This window comes from Tachyglossus aculeatus, chromosome 8 (genome assembly GCF_015852505.1).
Source record: "Tachyglossus aculeatus isolate mTacAcu1 chromosome 8, mTacAcu1.pri, whole genome shotgun sequence".
Lineage (NCBI taxonomy): Eukaryota > Metazoa > Chordata > Mammalia > Monotremata > Tachyglossidae > Tachyglossus > Tachyglossus aculeatus.
This window is the reverse complement of record NC_052073.1, coordinates 5,586,606-5,609,447: the sequence shown is the minus strand read 5'-3', so window position 1 is coordinate 5,609,447 and position 22,842 is coordinate 5,586,606. Positions and strand designations below refer to the sequence as shown.

At 48.1% G+C, this 22,842-nt stretch overlaps 1 protein-coding gene across 1 annotated transcript; it reads right to left on the bottom strand.

Annotated features, from left to right (window-relative positions):
• Positions 1-1,469: 1,469 nt before the first annotated feature.
• RSL24D1 (ribosomal L24 domain containing 1) lies at positions 1,470-21,101 on the bottom strand. The gene is made up of 6 exons (XM_038750282.1): positions 20,958-21,101; positions 13,741-13,854; positions 5,207-5,279; positions 3,695-3,758; positions 3,267-3,352; positions 1,470-1,921 (listed from the first exon to the last, which is right to left on the bottom strand). The coding sequence occupies exons 1-6, from the start codon at positions 21,036-21,038 to the stop codon at positions 1,854-1,856; spliced, it is 486 nt and encodes a 161-aa protein (XP_038606210.1). The 5' UTR covers positions 21,039-21,101; the 3' UTR covers positions 1,470-1,853.
• Positions 21,102-22,842: the final 1,741 nt, after the last annotated feature.

Sequence of the window (22,842 nt, the reverse complement as noted above, 5' to 3'; positions counted from 1 at the left end):
GAGTTAATAATATAAAAAAGTATATATCAGTGAAGCAATAACCCTTCCCTCTGCTCCCGAAGGCTAATACTTGAGTTATGGCCCACATTTTCCTGCAGCAATTTAGCCCCAACTTTCAGTAACAGACTAGCGGCTGAAACAAATATGGATAAATTCCTATTCATATTCCTAAAATTCATTAAATTCCTAAAAGGGTTAGCAATGGTTTACTAATCGAATTAGATTTCTGATTAAATAGAACTCATTCACGCATTAATTCCATCTCCCGAGTACTGGCTATTAGGTTCACAGTAGGAGGGGACCTGCGGATTTAATTACTGTTTTGAAAAGGAAGGAATTTCATCAATAACGTATTTTCCACTTTGCCCCCAACCCAAACACACTTGCTCACCTCCTCCAGGCCTTCCCAGATTGAGCCCCCATTTTTCCTCTCCTCCTCCCCTCCCCACCTCCCCACAACACTTGTGTATAATTGTACAGATTTATTACTCTATTTTATTAATAATGTGTATATAGCTACAATTCCATTTATTCTGTTGGTTGGTACTGACACCTGCTACGTTTTTTTTTTTTAGTCGGTCTCCCCCTTCAAGACTGTAAACCCACTGTTGAGTAGGGACCGTCTATATGTTGCCGATTTGTACTTCCCAAGCGCTTATACAGTGCTCTGCACACAGTAAGCGCTTAATAAATACGATTGAATGAATACAAATGTCCACTTGTGCACCCAAAGGTCAAGTTTCCCCTCAACTCCAGAGGATGCCCAAATCTATTCCTGTTCAGTTCCCGTCTTGGTCTTCTGTCCTCCACTTTATCTCCAGGTTTCCTTCAAACACCTTGGAGGGCTCCTTCTCGCTCCATCAGACTCCGACTGAGGCCCAGAGAACTTAAGCGACTTGCCTAACGTCACACAGCGAGCCACTGATAGAGACGGGATTAGAACCCGTGTCTTCTGACTCTCAGGCCCGGGGTCTTTCCACTAGGCCACACAGGGTCGGCTTTATAGCATCCTTCTCCCCTCTCAATCAATCAATCGTATTTATTGAGCGCTTACTGTGTGCAGAGCACTGTACTAAGCGCTTGGGAAGTACAAGTTGGCAACATAGGATCCCCTACGGATCTCGCCAGAGCCCACCTAAACCGCTGAGGGAAGGGAAAAGGATCTGGAGCCGGTGCGAATGGTAATTACCACACTCACGTGTTGGTTCCGTTTTATTAATCTCCTCTCGACGTGGTGCCGTGAAATAAATATCCCAGGAACATCTGTTCAGCCCAAGGTGCTTCTGTCCCACTTTACGATGGTTAAAATGCTCTTCATCCGACCGTTCCCTTTTAGAGGAGCGAAGCCAAACGGCGAACCCTTAACTAATGCTAAGTCGAGAGGGTCATTTCTCACCAGTAGCCGGATAAATTGTTAGCTCAACAAATGGAAGACTGTGTCCGCCTCCCACCCCAATAAAGGGAGCGTATTATCGCCAGCAGGATGTTTTATTGGTCATAAGGCTTGGGGGAATTGCAGGTTTTACATAAATACGGCCAGGAGCCATTACCCATGTGAAGAGGCCAGATTGTGACCATTACGACATTTCTGTAATTACGATCGAGTCTCTCACGGTTTCCGGAAGAGTGGCCGTTCAGCGGAGGGCTTACCCTCCCTACCTCACTAGCCATCTGGAACAATTTACCTGAAGGTCTGCACACAGGTGTGGAAGGATGGAAGGGAAGCGTTTTCCCATTTGACTAAGAGGGAGAAAAAAACGTCAACACGTCCCCAGTCTCTAAGAGGTTTTCAAACCGTCCGCTGAGGGGGAGGATGGGTGAGCGGAGAGTCGATAAAGTCCACTTCGCGGTTCCTACGAAGCGTCTTCCATATCCACATCCTCTTGCAGTTTCTGTACCATTTTCTCTTCCAGCCGTTTTCCTTGAAATGGAAAACACGCAATTTGATTACTCTCAAGACCCATCCATGAAGCCTCACAGAATCCCCGCGGTACCTACTGAGTGCTTACTGCGTGCGGAGCCCTGTCCTAAGCGCTCGGAAGGGTACGATTACAATAGAGTCGACGGACTTGATCCCTGCCCCCGGTTGTGCTTTAAAATACAACGTGATTTTAGGGAACCTCTACCTAGGCATTCCTGTGTGAAGTTAACGAGCACGCTAGGATTTAATCGCAAGAACCTTCCGGACTCGGTGCCCTCACAGAGAAGTCTGGCCACCCCGATGAGGGACTTTCATACAAAGCAGGTGTCAGCATCACATCTTTCTTACCCCCAAGAGGTCTTATTGACGAAAAATACAAAAAACAGGCATGCCAAGCCATCAATCGGAACGCCTCACAAGCTAGCGTGCTGTAAACTACGGTATACAATAAAACCCTGCTACCATGGGAGTGATGGTACTGCAAAAAAAATCAAGTGCTCAAAGAGTAACAGGAATCAAAACAGTTCATTCCTACAATAAAGAGATGGTGTGGAGAACTAACGTCGTTTGCCATAGTGGCGTGAAGGGAAACTGGTTTTGGGCAAGACTAATGTTTCCACTTCTGTAGTACAGTGAGGCTGGTGGGGAGAAAGCCTGGGGTCGGTGCCACGTTAACCTGTGAGAAGAGGATACAGGAGGCGGCCGCTAAATGCTATTTGTGTGTGACTTCGTCACGGAAAAAGGGAACCCTGCAATGTAGGACTTGGATTTGGGTCATTTCGCATTGCATCTGGAATGGCTGGAGACCTTCCCTTCAACAGAGAGACAACTAGCCTCCCCTGCCTGCGCTGTAGGAAAGGAAGATGGCTTTTCTTTGTTCTCCCCACCTCTACACTGAGCTCCTTGTGGGCAGGGGAATACGTCTGTTGTGCTGTGCTCTCCCAAGCACTTACTGCAGTGCTCTGCACACCGTCAGATCTCATTCAATACCACCGACTGACCGAGTCTGCGCGGCTCACGGGGAAAAGCTGGGTAGCGTGAGCTTCGTAATTTATTACTTTGCAGTGGCATCTCTGCCCATATGGGCCCAGGCCAGGGAGAACATGCGGCCCGCCCTAGCCGCTGCTGTTGCCATACCACTCACCCACCCACCTCCCGGAACATCCACTTGCTAATCCAGTTGAAGGAATTTTTCTCGAACCGCATCTCCTGACCACGTGACCGTTTCGATTTTCGGCTCCCGTGTTTCTGGAGGCCCCGCCGCCCCGCTATCAAAGAATGCCAAGTAGCTTGCTGGAGACTGCTTGGTCCAACAATCCCGGGTTGGTTTGTTGTTGGTTTTTACCTGCCAGAGGAGCCCGAATGAGGTGGATGCTTTGCTTGACTTCTTTGATGTCTTGAACCTTCTGTAATTCCTTGCTCTTCTTCAACCTTGGGTAGAAAAATGGAGAATTGGGATGTGGCGGGGGGTCACTCTATGAAATGACACTCTCTCTTGAGAAGCAATGGTCACGTTACTAGATTCAGCTTCATAAGAACAATGCTCACAGAAAACTATCCTCTCACCCAGGGAAAGGTTGATGTATGCAAGACTTAAAAAAGTTATACACAGTCAACGTCTCCGGTGTTTCTAAAAGAGTGTGCGGCTACTAATACACCCTACCTTTCTTTCCACATTGGATGCGCGATTTGGGACAATGTGTCCAAAGCGTCTATCTGGGAGGTTTATATGAAGTGCTTTCCAAATCGATTCTTTTGTAAGCACGCACTTACCGGTTCATGATGAATTTAGCTTGCCGTTTCTGTTTGATCTCTTCCACTCTCTTCATTGCATCGACTACAAGACAGAAAACAAAACCCTTTTACAACGCCTCCCAAACTCATCCAAGTGACTGGACGCGTAGTTTCCACCTCAGAAAACCCCATCGAATCTTCCCTTTCCTCGGGGTTCCCCTAAATCATTCCCTCTGGAATCGAAACAGTAGCCTTCCCCACATAAAATCCCTGTGGGGAAAACAGGGTCTTTATTCTGATCAACTGCTCACACGACCTTTTTCTTCACACGGAATTGTGCTTTATAGAGAGAGCACGTGTGAACAAATGGAAGAAGCAGCTGTCGAAGTAAATCGTTGCCGGACACCAAGACTGTCCGTAGCCGAACACCGGTGCTCCTTGGGTGCAGAGACCGAGGACCTGAAATGATCCCGTTACTTCCAGGCTCTCTGGCCTCATCTTGACTACCTTCATCCTCTTCCTGGCACCACAGCTCCTTCTCTTTGCCTAAATATTACGGCGGTATTTATGAAAAGAAGTCCAGCCTTCTGTACCGCCTGGAATGGCGGTGGATGAGGCGGCTCTCCGGCCTCATCTTGACTACCTTCATCTTGTTCCTGGCACCACAGCTCCTTCTCTTTGCCTAAATATTACGGCGGTATTTATGAAAAGAAGTCCAGCCTTCTGTACCGCTTGGAATGGCGGTGGGTGAGGCGTGGCTTTTCTAAAAAGGACAGCTGGTTTCAAATGGAAAAAAACGCATAGAATAGATCCCATTACTTCCAGGCTCTCTGGCCTCATCTTGACTATCTTCATCCTCTTCCTGGCACCACAGCTCCTTCTCTTTGCCTAAATATTACGGCGGTATTTATGAAAAGAAGTCCAGCCTTCTGTACCGCTTGGAATGGCGGTGGGTGAGGCGTGGCTTTTCTAAAAAGGACAGCTGGTTTCAAATGGAAAAAAACGCATAGAATAGATCCCATTACTTCCAGGCTCTCTGGCCTCATCTTGACTATCTTCATCCTCTTCCTGGCACCACAGCTCCTTCTCTTTGCCTAAATATTACGGCGGCATTTATGAAAAGAAGTCCAGCCTTCTGTACCGCTTGGAATGGCGGTGGGTGAGGCGTGGCTTTTCTAAAAAGGACAGCTGGTTTCAAATGGAAAAAAACGCATAGAATAGATCCCATTACTTCCAGGCTCTCTGGCCTCATCTTGACTACCTTCATCCTCTTCCTGGCACCACAGCTCCTTCTCTTTGCCTAAATATTACGGCGGCATTTATGAAAAGAAGTCCAGCCTTCTGTACCGCTTGGAATGGCGGTGGGTGAGGCCTGGCTTTTCTAAAAAGGACAGCTGGTTTCAAATGGAAAAAACGCACGGAATAAACTCTGGAACCTGGGGTGATGCTCCCTAGACATGACTTCGGCGTTGAAGATTTTGCAAACGTAAACCACCGTGAGATCCCTCACTGGTTCCTCCCGAGAAATAATGGCCGTGCCGTGAGCCTTACCAGTCTTGTTCCAGAGCTCTCTCTCGTATTTGACCGGTTCGTTTCGCCGCTTTTCAAATTCAAACGAGTTGTCCTGCATTGGGAACGAACGAGACAAAAAAAATTAACAACGAGGACTCCGGACGTCATCTGTTGGAGCTCACCGTGTTGGTTGCAAACTGCACCACGCCGCTAATTTCTCATTACAAAATAGGCAGAGAACAGCGGGCTCTGGTTCCTCTGCTCTCGGCAATACCTTGGTTCGAATATCCTGCCCGCCCATTCTGACCCGGGCGAGGGCTCTTTTTGGACTCCGGCCCCAAGTCGGAAATGGAGCTTGGGTGACCCCTCGATAGCCGACGGCCGCCTCTGGGTTTGAGGGTATAATTTTCAACTCGGCCCACCCCTAGATTTTGGGGCTGCAGAAGGGATCATCATCATCATCAATCGTATTTATTGAGCGCTTACTATGTGCAGAGCACTGTACTAAGCGCTTGGGAAGTACAAATTGGCAACATATAGAGACAGTCCTTACCCAACAGTGGGCTCACAGTCTAAAAGGGGGAGACGGAGAACAAAACCAAACATACTAACAAAATGAAATAAATAGGATAGATATGTACAAGTAAAATAAATAAATAAATAGAGTAATAAATATGTACAAACATATATACATATATACAGGTGCTGTGGGGAAGGGAAGGAGGTAAGATGGGGGGATGGAGAGGGGGACGAGGGGGAGAGGAAGGAAGGGGCTCAGTCTGGGAAGGCCTCCTGGAGGAGGTGAGCTCTCAGCAGGGCCTTGAAGGGAGGAAGAGAGCTAGCTTGGCGGATGTGGGGAGGGAGGGCATTCCAGGCCCGGGGGATGACATGGGCCGGGGGTCGATGGCGGGACAGGCGAGAACGAGCACGGTGAGGAGATTAGCGGCGGAGGAGCGGAGGGTGCGGGCTGGGCTGGAGAAGGAGAGAAGGGAGGTGAGGTAGGAGGGGGCCAGGGGATGGACAGCCTTGAAGCCGAGGGTGAGAAGTTTCTGCCTGATGCGCAGATTGATTGGTAGCCACTGGGATGTCAGGGTGTCCTCTTCTGACCCTGAAGTGGGGTCTAGGGAGTGTCCTGGACTCCCCTCTTCTTGCCCCCCGGGGTGCCCTGGTGCTAGAAACCTGTTCTCCCTCCCCTCTTAGACTGCAAGCCCCATGTGGGACAGGGATAACGCCCAATCTGATTACCATGTATCTACCCCAGTGCACAGAACAGTGCTTGGCACATAGTAATGAACATTCATTCATTCATCCAACCGTATTTACTGAGCACTTACTGTGTGCAGAGCACTGTACTAACTGCTTGAAAAGTACAAGAGCACTTACTGTGTGCAGAGCTGCTTGAAAAGTACAACTCAGCAACAGATAGACAATCCTTACCCAACAACAGGGCAAATATCACAATTACTAGCATAAACAGACCCTACACAGCTCCTCCGGCCCCAGTTGTTTACCCCATAATTCAGCTACAGCAGTGAATCCGTGGTACTTACTGAGCACTCATTATGTGCTCAGCACCGTACAAAGTGCTTGGGAGAGCACAATATAACAGAATTAGCAGCTCCGTTCTCTGCCCATAACGAGCCTGTAGTCCAGAGGGGATCCTGTTAAGGGAGACCATATTTCTCTGAAACCAAAGGTATAACGGGAGTTTGTAATAATAGCAGTTGAAAACTGCCTGGGAGTCAAAGGACCCGAGTTAACTAATTAATGATGGCATTTGTTAGGCGCTTACTATGTGCAAAGCACTGTTCTAAGCGCTGGGGGGGCTACAAGGTGATCGGGTTGTGCCACGTGGGGCTCACAGTCTTAATCCCCGTTTTACAGATGAGGTAGCTGAGGCTCAGAGAAGTGAAGTGACTTGCCCGAGGTCACACAGCAGACATGCGGCGGAGCTGGTATTCGAACCCATGACCTCTGACTCCAAAGCCTGGGGTCTTTCGGCTGAGCCGCGCTGCGGTTCTAACCCACTAACCTGCTGTGTGATGCTGGGCATTCATTCATCCGATTGAATTCATTGAGCGCTTACTTCCATTACTACATTGTACTTCCCAAGCGCTTAGTCCAGTGCTCTGCACACAGTAAGCGCTCAATAAATACGACTGAATGAATGAATCGCCCGCTATCCCCAACGAGGGCAACGGTCTTCAGCTGCCAGCGGCGCTGAAGCGTTCAGTTTAAAAGAGTTCCTGTCACACGCTGAAAGCCACTTGGCCTTCGGCCCGCTCTCAATCAATCAATCGTATTTACTGACCGCTTACTGTGTGCAGAGCACTGGACTAAGCAGCAAGCACTAGTTGGCCATTCTCTCCAGGATGCCCAAACTAAAAAAAAAAAAAAAACACACACAAAAATCCAAAAATCTGTGCAGAGCGCACACTAAGCGCTTGGGAAAGTACAATCAAGTGACAATCCCTGCCCACAACGAGCTCACCGTTTAGAGGGGGGTAATTCTCCTTACCCTGGGGGGTTGAGAAGGCAGGGCCAGGGGAAATAATTCTCCCCCACCCCCTGCCCAGGCGCTGGGGTTTCCAGTGCCCACTTCGGACAACGGTAAGAAAGGACTGGAATGCCCCCAATCCCTCTGCCCATCCGCCAAGCTCGCTCTCTTCCTCCCTTCATGGCCCTACTGAGAGCTCACCTCCTCCAGGAGGCCTTCCCAAACTGAGCCTCTTCCTTCCTCTCCCCCTCGTCCCCCTCTCCATCCCCCCATCTCACCTCCTTCCCTTCGCCACAGCACCTGTATATATGCTTGTACATATTTATTACTCTATTTATTTATTTATTTTGCCTGTACATATCTATTCTATTTATTTTATTTTGTTGTATGTTTGGTTTTGTTCTCTGTCTCCCCCTTTTAGACTGTGAGCCCACTGTTGGGTAGGGACTGTCTGTAGATGTTGCCAACTTGGACTTCCCAAGCGCTTAGAACAGTGCTCTGCACACAGTAAGCGCTCAATAAATACGATTGATTGATTGATTGATTGACTGAGAAGCAGCGCGGCTCAGTGGGAAGAGCCCGGGCTTTGGAGGCAGAGGTCAGGGGTTCAAATCCCAGCTCCGCCAATTGTCAGCTGTGTGACTTTGGGCAAGTCACTTCACTTCTCGGGGCCTCACTTACCTCATCTGTAAAATGGGGATTAAGACTGTGAGCCCCCCGTGGGACAACCTGATCACCCTGTAACCTCCCCAGTGCTTAGAACAGTGCTTTGCACATAGTAAGCGCTTAATAAAGGCCATCATCATCATTATTATTATTACTGAAGGATAGACGGTGCTGCAGCGATGTTCTACCTCTGTCCTGGAATGCCCTCCCTCCTCACATCTGACAATGACTCTCTCCCATTTCAAAGCCTTACTGAAGGCCCATCTCCTCCAAGAGGCCTTCCCTGATTAAGCCCTCTTTTCCTCTTCTCCCGCTCCCTTCTGCGTCGCCCTGACTCCTTCCCTTCATTCATCCCTCCTCCCAGCCCCACGGCACTCATGTCCATATCCGTCATTTATTTGGTTCCCCCTTCTAGACTGTGAGCCCACTGTTGGGTAGGGACCGTCTCTATATGTTGCCAACTTGGACTTCCCAAGCGCTTAGTACAGTGCTCTGCACACCGTAAGCGCTCAATAAATACGATTGAATGAATGAATGAATGGTTACATTAATGTCTGTCTCCTTCTCTAGACTGCAAGCTCATTGTGGGCAGGGAATGTATCTGTTATACTGTCATATTGTACCCTCCCAGGCGCTTACTACAATGGTCTGCACACTGTAAGCGCTCATTAAATACGACTGACTGAAGGCGGAGGCAGCACGGATAGTCGAATCACCGGGAAGGCCCCAACTATAACACCCCAACCTCAGCCGGGACAACACTTTGCCTAACTGTACCTGTTGCCGAATTGTACTTTCCAAGCGCTTAGTCCAGTGCTCTGCACACAGAAAGCGCTCAATAAATACAACTGAATGAATGAATAAAGGGTTGAACCAGGTTCGCTGACTTTCATCTTCTTTATCTCTACAATCGGGGGCAAAACGGGTCGGCTCCCCCCCCCGCCCTACTCTCAATCGACAAGGCTCGGTGACGGCTTGTGAGGTTTTTGATGAAGAAAAGGGCTCTATAAATTTTCAGAATATAACTTGAAATGGGATCTCCCAATGCCTGAATTCGCAGGGAACAGGAAGCAATTTATGACCCATCAAAAGGGCAGTATGAAAGAACATAAATCCGCCGGGTATTTTATCCGACGTGAATCTCGTTCTTACCCATTTAAAGCTTTTAGCTCAGTTTCAAAGGGTAAATCTGAAAGGGCAAATTATCAAAGCAGGACATGAAAAGGGGCCCAGCTAAAGAGCACGCTAATTAAAGATGGCTCGGTGGCCCCATTAAGAGTCACGTTCTCTGGAAAGTTACATAAAGTTGCTGTGGATCACCAGTAACAGAGTCTTTTTTTAAAAAAAATGGTATTTGTTAAGTGCTTACTATGTAGCCGGGCACTGTACTAAGCACTGGGGGATGTACAAGATAAACGGGCTGGACAGAGTCCATTGTCCTCCATGGGGCTCACAGTCTTGATCCCCATTTTACAGATCGGGTAACGGAGGCACAGAGAAGTGACTTGCCCAAGGTCACACAGCAGGTACGAGGTGGACCTGGGGCTAGAACCCAGATCGTGGCTCAGTGGAAAGAGCATGGGCTTCGGAGTCGGAGGTCATGGGTTCGAATCCCAGCTCCGCCACCTGTCTGCTGTGTGGCCCTGGGCTAGTCACTTAACTTCTCTGAGCCTCAGTTACCTCATCTGTAAAATGAGGATTAAGGCTGTGAGCCCCATGTGGGACAACCTGAACACCTTGTATCCCCTCAGCGCTTAGAACAGTGCTTTACACATAGTAAGCGCTTAACAAATGCCATCATTATTATTATTATTATTATTATTATTATTATCCTTCTGACTCCGAGGCCTGGGCTTTACCCACTAGGCTATGCTGCTCAGGACTCCTAATTTAATACTAAAAAAGCAAAACGTCCCTTACCTTAACTGTATGTCATTTAACATGGTCCTTGACTGCCATTGTGGGGAGGAAACATGTCCATCAACTCTGTCATATGACTGATTGATAGGCCCAAATGGCAGATAATTATTCCCAAGCGCTTAGTACAGTGCTCTGCACATAGTAAGCGCTCAATAAATACAATTGATGATTATTGATTCAGTGAGAAGCCACTATTTCTTCAGTTTGCTCCTCTTGGGGGAAGAAGCACTAGTTCACTGCTCTTAGCTCAATAAATACCATCGATTGAAGTAGTTGTCCTCATCAGCGACGGTATTTACTGCGCATTTAACTGGGTGCAGTGCACGGCACTAAGCGCTTGGGAGAATACCTTCCCTTGGAGAACGCGTCTCCCGCCCCCGAAAGAGGGAATATTTTCCACTTCAGCTTCCTTCCCAACGAGGAGAAAAAGACGACTTCCTTAGAAATGACCCACTCCAAATGGTCGAATAAAAAGCCGCCCCCACTTTCGCTGTTGCGTCAAGGGAAATTAGGAGGCTAATCTTCACTTTCAAAGAACAGGTACTTGTGGTTGCGGATGGGGTCAATCAATCGTATTTATTGAGCGCTTACTATGTGCAGAGCACTGTACTAAGCGCTTGGGAAGTACAAATTGGCAACATATAGAGACAGTCCCTACCCAACATTGGGCTCACAGTCTAAAAGCCCCCCAGCCCTACCTCCTTCCCCTCCCCACAGCACCTGTATAGATGTTTGTACAGATTTATTACTCTATTTATTTGACTTGTCCATACTTACTATTCTATTTTGTTAACGATGTGCATCTAGCTTTATTTCTATTTATCCTGATGACTTGACACCTGTCCACACGTTTTGTTTTGTTGTCTATCTCCCCCTTCTACACTGTGAGCCCGTTGGTGGGTAGGGACTGTCTCTAATACGTTGCCAACTTGTACTTCCCAAGCGCTTAGTACAGTGCTCTGCACGCAGTAAGCGCTCAATAAATACGACAATGAACGAATGGATTACGGACCTCCGCAGCCCTTTTATTACAGCTTCTTCCTCATTTCCAGGCAAGAAGCAGGAACAAGAAGGAACTGTAAGTCAGGAGTCTTTGCTGCCGGACCTGGCTCTAATCACGGGTATGAAACACTCGGCTTCTCCTGAGGAAATCAAAAATTTCGGCCTGGATGTTTGCCCCTCCCGAGACACCATCATCATCATCAATAGTATTTATTGAGCGCTTACTATGTGCAGAGCACTGTACTAAGCGCTTGGGAAGTACAAGTTGGCAACACATAGAGACAGTCCCTACCCAACAGTGGGCTCACAGTCTACCGCGTTCTTTTAAATGAGAAAATGGACCGAGATCAGGCTGCTTCCGTGTGAATCTCCAATTATGAAAGGGAGTCCTCTTCGAGGATGTGACTGACTCCTCTGACTGCGGGGCTGAAGTCCACCGCGCTTTATTCCAGAGGTGGACGGGAAAAGGACAACTGAGCTTTCCCAAAACGGTACTGTTCATAGTGAGATGGAACCGGCTCTATTGTGCTGTACGTTTGCCAAGATATCCCCCCCACCATCCAAAACCTCGATACTGAGCCAGCCGAGACACAGTTCTGCTGGGATGGGACCCGGCATTCCGGGATTCAAAAATGGATTTGCTCTTTTCTCGCGGTAGGGAACCTGACTACGGATCCGGTCATTTTCCGTTTTCAAAAAGCCGTCTGGGGAACTGAAGATTGGTACCTACTAAACGCAGTGAAGTATGGACAATGCCACAAAGTACTTGTGGTCCCCGGGGCTTACTCTCGCCAGAGATTGAGAGAACCTAATTCATTCAGTCGTATTTATTGAGCGCTTACTGTGTGCAGAGCACTGGACTAAGCGCTTGGGAAGTACAAGTCGGCAACGTATAGAGACGGTGCCTGCCCAACAACGGGCTCACAGTCTAGAATGGTCTGACCCTCCCGATACTCAGTCTTGAGTTTTTCCTGACGGGACGGACAGCTGTGAAATCTCCCTCGCTATTCCCTCGGAAGCGTTCGGGGCCCTCGACTGTCCGGAAAAAGCGGCTCCGGTTTCCCCGGCAGTCAGACCAGAGTCACCGCCCAAGGCCTTAGCTTGACTGACGCTGCTTTGTATAGGCCACGTTCCTTCTCTACCTCTGCCGCTTGTCTGCTGTGTGACCTTGGCCAAGTCACCTCACTTCCCTGTGCCTCAGTTACCTCATCTGTAAAATGGGGATTGAAAGTGTGAGCCTTTGTGGGAGGGGGACTGTGTGCAACCCGATCTGCTTCTAAGCGCTTGGGAAGTACAAGTTAGCAACAGTTAGCCCTACTGAGAGCTCACCTCCTCCAGGAGGCCTTCCCAGACTGAGCCCCCTCCCCCTCCCCATCCCCTCCACCTTACCTCCTTCCCCTTCCCACAGCACCTGTATATATGTATATATGTTTGCATGGATTTACTGCTCTATTTATTTATTTATTTGTACATATATATTCTATTTATTTTATTTTGTTAATAATAAAATATTATGGATTTATTGCTCTATTTATTTATTTATTTGTACATATATATTCTATTTATTTTATTTTGTTAATATGTTTTGTTTCGTTATCAGTCTCCCCCTTCTAGACTGTGAGCCCACTGTTGGGTAGGGACCATCTCTACATGTTGCCAACTTGTACTTCCCAAGCGCTTAGTACAGCGCTCTGCACACAGTAAGCGCTCAATAAATATGATTGAATGAATGAATGAATGAAAGTACCCAACCCAGCGCTTAGCAGAGCGTCTGGCACCCAGTAAGAGCTTAACAAATACCATAATTATTATTATTACCCTCCTGGGGCTCCAGGCTGCCAGGTTTGATGCAGGACAAACGGCGTTAAGAGCCCACACACCCCAATATTCCAGGGCGTCCAATCAACTGAAGGATGCCCCAGCCCGACACTTGGAAGAGCCGGATTTTCCCAGAGCAAGTTCCCTCTGGCAATAATGAGGCCTTGGCCACGCTGGTCAAGTTTTCCCTTGAACCGTCGGCAGGTCGAGGGAACGAAGCACGTGTCAGGAAGCTTTCTGGGAAAGGAGAGATGGATCACGTATTCCAACTCCTCCCGCTCCCCCAGGGCCTGGCCACAGATTCCAGACTGAGCCCCTTCCTTCCTCTCCCCCTCGTCCCCCTCTCCATCCCCCCCATCTTACCTCCTTCCCTTCCCCACAGCACCTGTATATATGTTTGTACATATTTTTTACTCTATTTATTTATTTATTTTATTTGCACGTAACTATTCTATTTATTTTATTTTGTTAGCATGTTTGGTTTTGTTCTCCGTCTCCCCCTTTTAGACTGTGAGCCCACTGTTGGGTAGGGACTGTCTCTAGATGTTGCCAATTTGTACTTCCCAAGCGCTTAGTCCAGTGCTCTGCACATAGTAAGCGCTCAATAAATACGATTGATGATGATGATGATGATGATTCCAAGCCGAGGTGTCGAGTGAGCCGGACTCACCACGGTGAGCTCCTTCCCAGCCGCCTTCCGGAACGCTTTGGTCCACCGAACCTTCCGGGGGTTGCGCTTCTTCTTGAAGTTCTTGTGGCACTTGGATTTGCAGAATCGGAAGACCTGGAAAAGAAGCACAAACAACCGGTAGAGAGTGGGCGGGCGGTTCCTCTGCTTTAAGAAAACGTCGCGGCCCCGCTAGCTGTAAATATTCAAGTTAGAAAAGCTGCGCTTCCCGGTTTCCAAGCCATGATCCGCGCTGTCCCCCTCTGACGCAACTTGAAAATGGGGGTCTGAGCAGAGTGAAAGAATGAAACCCGCTGTGTCTGTCAGGGGGGAAGGTCAGGATGTCCAAGCCCGACCCCTTTTCAAAAACCCTCCTGTTTTTCAGCTCCCTTCAATAAAAAACCTGTAATATACGGAAGACTGGCCTGGGGGAGTCACATGGGCTCCGTTATGTCCAGACTCTGATCGGAAAACATTCTTGGGTGTTTCAAGATTTCTAATATGATCCCAAAGTGGAAGGGAATTGGCGGGGGCTGAAAGGGGATCAGAGTGAGGCCTTGGATGGCGGGGGGGTGATGGCTCTCCCTAGTCCCCTTCCCTAGTTACCAAAAAAACCGAAAACACCTGACAGGGTCCTATCCCAATTTGGGAGGAATTAAATTCCTTCCTGCAACCCTCCGCTTGATCGCTCCACAGATTTTTCTCCCGAGTTGAGCTGCGTATAACTCTGCTTCCTCACAATTTTGAAGCTTTGCTCTCCCTCCGAATCTTCGTAACGTGCAGGCCTCGTTATGCAAGACTAAAATGACACATTTTGAACACCCGCCGAGATGACAAATCATTTTAAGGGGCTTTGCGGAGAAACCCCATCTAAGTCAGCAGGACGCCACTCCTCGGTGGCAATGTCTCGTGAGAGGGCAAGTGACTTGGAAAAATAAGACATCATTTCACCATCATCATCAATCGCATTTATTGAGCGCTTACTGTGTGCAGAGCACTGTACTAGGCGCTTGGGAAGTACAAATTGGCAACATATAGAGACAGTCCCTACTCAACAGTGGGCTCACAGTCTAAAAGGGGGAGACAAAACCATACTAACAAAATAAAATAAATAGGATATGTACAAGTAAAATAAATAAATAAATAGAGTAATAAACATCATTTCCCTACACCGAGTCGGACTGAGTAGTAAAGACCCCTGCTGGGAGAGCTGCCTGGTCTTTGGAAAGTGTTGAAGATAATCCCATAATCCCAGTCGGATTATCGGGTGGGCAAAAGTTTGGTCAAGACTATTAGCTTTATCTCTAGACCGTAAGCCCGTTGTGGGCGCAGCGAACGTGTTTGGTTTATTGTCCTACTGTACTCTCCCGAGCGCTTAGTACAGTGCTCTGCACACAGCAAGCACTCCATAAATGCCTGACTAGAATAAATGAATTTGAATTCTGCTCCACAGTTCCTTCTGCATCCTTCCAAATATGAGGAAAAGCGAGCCCGACGTTCCTTACTAGAGGTCCCACACTGCAGATGAGAAAACTGAGGCCCAGGATCAGCAGCAGAGAAAAGAACTACCGAATCATACGTCGGTTCTCTCCGAGGATTTTCATAGCAGCCCACTGGTGGGTAGGGACCATCTGTATGTATGTATTTATTACTCTATTTTATTTGTACACATTTATTCTATTTATTTTATTTTGTTAATATGTTTTATTTTGTTGTCTGTCTCCTCCTTCTAGACTGTGAGCCCACTGTTGGGTAGGGACTGTCTCTATATGTTGCCAACTTGTACTTCCCAAGCGCTTAGTACAGTGCTCTGCACACAGTAAGTGCTCAATAAATACAACTGAATGAATGAATGAATAGCACTAGAGGATGATTATTTTCTATCGCTCCTCACAACGACTTGGTGCTTGGCACTACCAACAGCACTGGGTCCTATTATATCAATCAATCAATCAATTGTATTTATTGAGCGCTTACTGTGTGCAGAGCACTGTACTAAGCGCTTGGGAAGTCCAAGTTGGCAACATATAGAGACAGTCCCTACCCAACAGTGGGTTCACAGTCTCCCAGCGCTTACGTAGAACAGCGCTTGATACATAGTAAGCGCTTAACAAATACCATAATTATTATTTAAAGCGCTCTGAACAGTGCCCAGCACTTAGAACGGTGCTTGAGACATAGTAAGCGCTTAACAAATACCATAATTATTATTATAAGCATTTATTTCAGTGCTTCAGTTTCCCGCTGGGCTGGACTGTGCGATCCTTGAGGTCAGGGAATAAATAGGATTTATTGGGTGCTAACTTGGGCCAAGTCCTTGGGAGCACACAAGAGAATTCTGGCCGATCGAAGGATCGGATGAGAAAGGATGCTTTCCCAAGCAACGAGCTCCAGTGCTCTGCGCACAGAAGATCAATCAATCAATCGTATTTATTGAGCGCTTACTTTGTGCAGAGCACTGTACTAAGCGCTTGGGAAGTCCAAGTTGGCAACATCTAGAGACAGTCCCTACCCAACCGTGGGCTCACAGTCTAAAAGGGGGAGACAGAGAACAAAACCAAACATACTAACAAAATAAAATAAATAGAATAGATATGTACAAGTAAGATAAATAGAGTAATAAATATGTACAAACATATATCCATATATCCAGGTGCTGTGAGGAAGGGAAGGAGGTAAGATGGGGGGGATGGAGAGGGGGACGAGGGGGAGAGGAAGGAAGGGGCTCAGTCTGGGAAGGCCTCCTGGAGGAGGGGAGCTCTCAGCAGGGCTCACAGTCTCCATCCCCATCTTCCAGATGAGGTCACTGAGGCCCAGAGAAGTGAAGTGACTTCCTCAAGGTCACGGAGCGGACGAGGGGTAGGATAACTAATAATAATAATGGTGTCTGTTAAGCGCTTATTACGTGCCAAGCACTGTTCTAAGCACTAAGGTAGACACAAGGTAATCGGGTCGTCCCACGCGGGGCTCGGTCTTCATCCCCATTTTACAGGTGAGGGAACTGCAGCCCAGAGGAGTGACTTGCCCAAGATCAAACAGCAGACAAGTGGCAGGATTAAAACTCATGATCTTCCAGGCTCATGCTCTATCCACTATGCCAATGACCGCTCCGAAGCGCTCAGTACAGCGCTCTGCACACAGTAAGCACTCAATAAATACGAATGAATGAGAGTGAGGCCCCCATGGGGGACGGGGACTGTATCCAAGCTTACTAGGTTGTGTCACCCCAGCGTTTAGTTCAGCGTCCAGCACGTAGAAAGCGCTCAACAGAAGCAGGGTGGCGCAGTGGATAGAGCCCGGGCCTGAAAGTTAGAAGGTCATGGGTTCTAATCCCGGCTCCACGGGGAAGCAGCGTGGCTCAGCGGAAAGAGCCGGGCTTTGGAGTCAGAGGTCATGGGTTCAAATCCCGGCTCTGCCACTTGTCAGCTGTGCGACTTTGGGCAAGTCACTTCGCTTCTCTGGGCCTCAGTCCCCTCATCTGTCAAATGGGGATGAAGACTGTGAGTCCCACGTGGGACAACCTGATTACCTCATATCTACCCCAGCGCTTTGCACATAGTAAGCGCTTAACAAATACCAACATTATTATTATTATTATTGTCAGCTGTGTGACATTGGGCGGGTCACTTCACTTCTCTGGGCCTCAGTTCCCTCACCTGTCATCATCGTCATCATCAATCGTATTTATCGAGCGCTTACTATGTGCAGAGCACTGTACTAAGCGCTTGGTAAGTACAAATTGGCAACATAAGACTGTGAGCTCCACGTGGGCCAACCTGACTACGTCTTATCCATCCCAGCGCTTAGAACAGTGCTTGGAACATAATAAGAGCTTAATAAATAATACCAGCATTACTAATATTAAGCAGCATGGCCTGGAAGTTAGAAGGTCACGGGTTCTAATCCCAGCCCCGCCACTTGTCAGCTGTGTGACGTCGGGCAAGTCACTTCACTTCTCTATTCCACAGTTCCCTCATCTGGAAAATGGGGATTAAAAGGGTGAGCCCCACGTAGGACAACCTGACTCCGTCTTATCTATCCCAGCGCTTAGAACAGTGCTTGGAACATAATAAGAGCTTAATAAATAATACCATCATTACTATTATCAAGCAGCATGGCCTGGAAGTTAGAAGGTCACGGGTTCTAATCCCGACTCCATCACTTTTCAGCTGTGTGACCTCGGGCAAGTCACTTCACTCCTCTATTCCACAGTTCCCTCATCTGGAAAATGGGGATTAAAAGGGTGAGCCCCACGTAGGACAACTTGATGACCCTGTGTTTGCCCCAGTGCTTAGAACAGTGCTTGGCACATAGTAGGCCCTTAAACAATACCATCATTACCATTATTATTGTTCTCTGGGCCTCAGTTCCCTCATCTGTCAGAGAAGCAGCGTGGCTCACTGGAAAGAGCCCGGGCTTTGGAGTCGGAGGTCGTGGGTTCAAATCCCGGCTCTGCCAACCGTCAGCTGTGTGACTTTGGGCAAGTCACTTCACTTCTCTGGGCCTCAGTTCCCTCATCTGTAAAATGGGGATTAAGACTGTGAGCCCCCCCGGGACAACCTGATCACCCTGTAATTTCCCCAGTGCTTAGAACAGTGCTTTGCACATAGTAAGCGCTTAATAAATGCCATTATTATTATCATTATTATTATTATTATTATTATTATTCTCTTCTACAGTGCTCTGCACACAGTAAGCGCTCAATAAATACGACTGATTGATTCTCTGGGCCTCAGTTCCCTCATCTGTAAAATGGGGATGACGACTGTGAGCTCCACACAGGACAACCTGATCATCTTGTAACTCCCCCAGTGCTTAGAACAGTGCTTGGCACATAGTGAGCGCTTAACAAACACCATCATCATCACCGTCTGCTGTGTGACCTGGGGCGAGCCGCTTCACTTCTCTGGGCCTCAGTGACCTCATCTGTAAAATGGGGTTGAAGACCGTGAGCCCCATGTGGGACAACCTGATCACCTTGTAACCTCCCCAGTGCTTAGAACGGTGCTTGGCACATAGTAAGCGCTTAACAAATACCATCACTATTATTCTTCTTCTCTGTGCCTCAGTTCCCTCATCTGCAAAATGGGGGTGAAGACTGTGAGCCTCACGTGGGACAACCTGATCACCTGGCATTTATCCCAGTGCCTAGAACAGTGCTTGGCACATAGGAAGCGCTTAACAAATACCATCATTATTATTATTATTATTCTCTGCACCTCAGTTCCCTCATCTGTAAAATGGGGATGAAGACTGTGAGCCCCATGGGGGACAACCTCATTGCCTTGTATCTCCCCCAGTGCTTAGATCAGTGCTTGGCACATAGGAGGCGTTTAACAAATACCATAGTTATTATTATTATTCTTCTCTGGACCTCAGTTACCTCAACTGTAAAATGGGGGTGAAGACTGTGAGCCCCCCACATGGGACAACCTGATCACCTGGCATTTATCCCAGTGCCTAGAACAGTGCTTTGCACATAGTAAGCACTTAATAAATGTCATTATTATTATTAGAACAGTGCTTGGCACATAGGAAGCGCTTAACAAATACCATCATTATTATTATCATTTTACTATTATTCTCTGTGCCTCAGTTCCCTCATCTGTCAAATGGGGATGGAGACTGTGAGCCCCACGTGTGGGCCAACCTGATCACCTTATATCCCTCCCCCGCACTTAGAACAGTGCTTGGCACATAGTAAGCACTTATCATATTATTATTATTATTCTCTGTGCCTCAGTTCCCTCATCTGTCAAATGGGGATGAAGACTGTGAGCCCCCCGTGGGACAACCTGATCAACTTGGATCCCTCCCCAGCGCTTAGAACAGTGCATAGCACATAGTAAGCACTTAACAAATCCCATTATTATTATTATTATTAATTATTATACTCTGGGCCTCATTTCCCTCATCTGTAAAATGCGGATGAAGACTGTGAGCCCCCCGTGGGACAATCTGATCACCTTGTATCCCTCACCAGTGCTTAGAACAGTGCTTGGCACATAGTAAGCGCTCAATAAATCCCATTATTATTATTTTATTATTATTCTCTGTGCCTCAGTTCCCTCATCTGTCAAATGGGGATGAAGACTGTGAGCCCCCCCATGGGACAACCTGATCACCTTGTATCCCTCGCCAGTGCTTAGAACAGTGCTTGGCACATAGTAAGCGCTTAACAAATCCCACTATTATTATTATTATTATTCTCTGGGCCTCAGTTCCCTCATCTGTCAAATGGGGATGAAGACTGTGAGCCCCCCGTGGGACAATCTGATCACCTTGTATCCCTCACCAGTGCTTAGAACAGTGCTTGGCACATAGTAAGTGCTTAATAAATCCCATTATTATTATTTTATTATTATTCTCTGGGCCTCAGTTCCCTCATCTGTCAAATGGGGATGAAGACTGTAAGCCCCCGTGGGACCACCTGATCACCTTGGATCCCTCGAAAGCGCTTAGAACAGTGCTTGGCACATAGTAAGCACTTAACAAATCCCATTATTATTATCTTGTTATTATTCTCTGGGCCTCAGTTCCCTCATCTGTCAAATGGGGGTGAAGACTGTGAGCCCCACGGGGGACAACCTCATCACCTCGTATCCCTTGCCAGCGCTTAGAACAGTGCTTGGCACATAGTAAGTGCTTAATAAATCCCATTATTATTATCTTGTTATTATTCTCTGGGCCTCAGTTCCCTCATCTGTCAAATGGGGGTGAAGACTGTGAGCCCCACGGGGGACAACCTCATCACCTCGTATCCCTCCCCAGCGCTTAGAACAGTGCTTGGCACATACTAAGCGCCCAACAAATCCCGTCAATATGATTATTTTTGCTATTTAAAAAGGAAAAAGCGGCTCCCTCAGGCCTGAGGGAAAGTGGGCGCTTCAGGCCGCGCGCTCCCGCGCATGCGCACTCGGGTCCCCCGCCCTTCGCGCGCACCCCACGAGAGGGCACGCAGAGCCCGCGCGCATGCGCACTCCGCCCCCCGCGCGCACCCCCAAAAGAGCGCACTCAGGGCCTCCGCGCATGCGCACACACATGCGCGCGCACTCGCGGCCCCCGCGCATGCGCACTCGGGTCCCCACGCGCTCGCATTCGGAGCCCCGCGCATGCGCACGCCGCCGCCGCCGCTCGGCCGGGACTCCCCCCACCTCCCAAAACACACACACACACACACACACACCCGGGCCTAGGCCTTGGCACCTCCGCCCCCTCACCTTGCAGTCGTTGCGGACGAACATCATGCCGTGCCCCGGGTAGATGGGCCCGGAGCAAAAGTAACACTTCTCGATCCTCATCCTGCCGCCGAGCTCCGCGGGGGAAAGGAAGCGGAGCGAGGGGATTCCGCCGGAAGTGCGTCTCGCCTGCTCCTGGCGGCGGTGGCTAGAGCGCCGGCCCCGGGCCGGAAGTCGGGGCGCCGCGCGCGCCCTCGGGTGACGTCATCCGGGCCCGGGGCGCGCCGACACCTTGCCCGCAGCGCCCCCTGGAGGCCGATATGAAGCCCTGCGGCCTGCAGGAGAATCCCTAAGGGCCAGTTCATTCATTCATTCATTCATTCATTCATTCATTCACTCACTCACTCACTCAATCGTCTTTATTGAGCGCTTACTGTGTGCATTCATTCATTCAATCGTCTTTATTGAGCGCTTACTGGGTGCAGAGCACTGTACTAAGCGCTTAATAATAATAATAATGACGATGGCATTTGTTAAGCGCTTACTATGTGCAAAGCATTCATTCAATCGTCTTTATTGAGCGCTTGCTGTGTGCAGAGCACCGTACTAAGCGCTTAAATAATAATAGTGATGATCATCATCATCATCAATCGTATTTATTGAGCGCTTACTGTGTGCAGAGCACTGTACTAAGCGCTTGGGAAGTACAAGTTGGCAACATAGAGAGACAGTCCCTACCCAACAGTGGGCTCACAGTCTAAAAGGGGGAGACAAAACCAAACATACTAACAAAATAAAATAGATAGACTAGATATGTCCAAGTAAAATAAATAAATAAATAAATAAATAGAGTAATAAATATGTAAAAACATATATACATATATACAGGTGCTGTGGGGAAGGGAAGGAGGTAAGATGGGGGGGATGGAGAGGGAGACGAGGGGGAGAGGAAGGAAGGGGCTCAGTGTGGGAAGGCCTCCTGGAGGAGGTGAGCTCTCAGAGGGGCCTTGAAGGGAGGAAGAAAGCTAACTTGGCGGATGGGCAGAGGGAGGCCATTCCGGGCCCGGGGCCTGATGATGATGGTATTTGTTAAGCGCTCACTATGTGCAAAGCATTCATTCATTCATTCAATCGTATTTATTGAGCGCTTACTGTGTGCAGAGCACCGTACTAAGTGCTTAAATAATAATAGCTTGCCCATCCGCCAAGCTAGCTCTCTTCCTCCCTTCAAGGCCCTACTGAGAGCTCCCCTCCTCCAGGAGGCCTTCCCACACTGAGCCTCTGCCTTCCTCTCCCCCTCGTCCCCCTCTCCATCCCCCCCATCTTACCTCCTTCCCTTCCCCACAGCACCTGGATATATGTATAGATGTTTGTACATATTTGTTACTCTATTTATTTATTTTACTTGTACATATCTATTCTATTTATTTTATTTTGTTAGTATGTTTGGTTTTGTTCTCTGTCTCCCCCTTCTAGACTGTGAGCCCACTGTTGGGTAGGGACTGTCTGTATATGTTGCCAACTTGTACTTCCCAAGCGCTTAGTACAGTGCTCTGCACACAGTAAGCGCTCAATAAATACGATTGATGATGATGATGATGATAATAATGACGATGGTATTTGTTAAGCGCTTACCATGTGCAAAGCATTCATTCAATCGTCTTTATTGAGCGCTTACTATGTGCAGAGCACCGTACTAAGCGCTTAAATAATAATAATGATGATGATGGTATTTGTTAAGAGCTTACTATGTGCAATGCATTCATTCATTCATTCAATCGTCTTTATTGAGCACTTACTGTGTGCAGAGCACCGTATTAAGTGCTTAAATAATAATAATGATGACGATGGTATTTGTTAAGCGCTTACTATGTGCAAAGCATTCATTCAATCGTCTTTATTGAGCGCTTGCTGTGTGCAGAGCACT

Excerpts from the sequence above, each read along its gene's own strand:
- RSL24D1 (XM_038750282.1), bottom strand. The coding sequence starts at position 21,038 with ATGAGGATCGAGAAGTGTTACTTTTGCTCCGGGCCCATCTACCCGGGG. Across the intron at positions 13,855-20,957 it reads TCGTCCGCAACGACTGCAAG|GTCTTCCGATTCTGCAAATC; the intron begins GTGAGGGGGCGG and ends CTTCTTTTCCAG. Across the intron at positions 3,353-3,694 it reads GCTAAATTCATCATGAACCG|GTTGAAGAAGAGCAAGGAAT; the intron begins GTAAGTGCGTGC and ends TTTCTACCCAAG.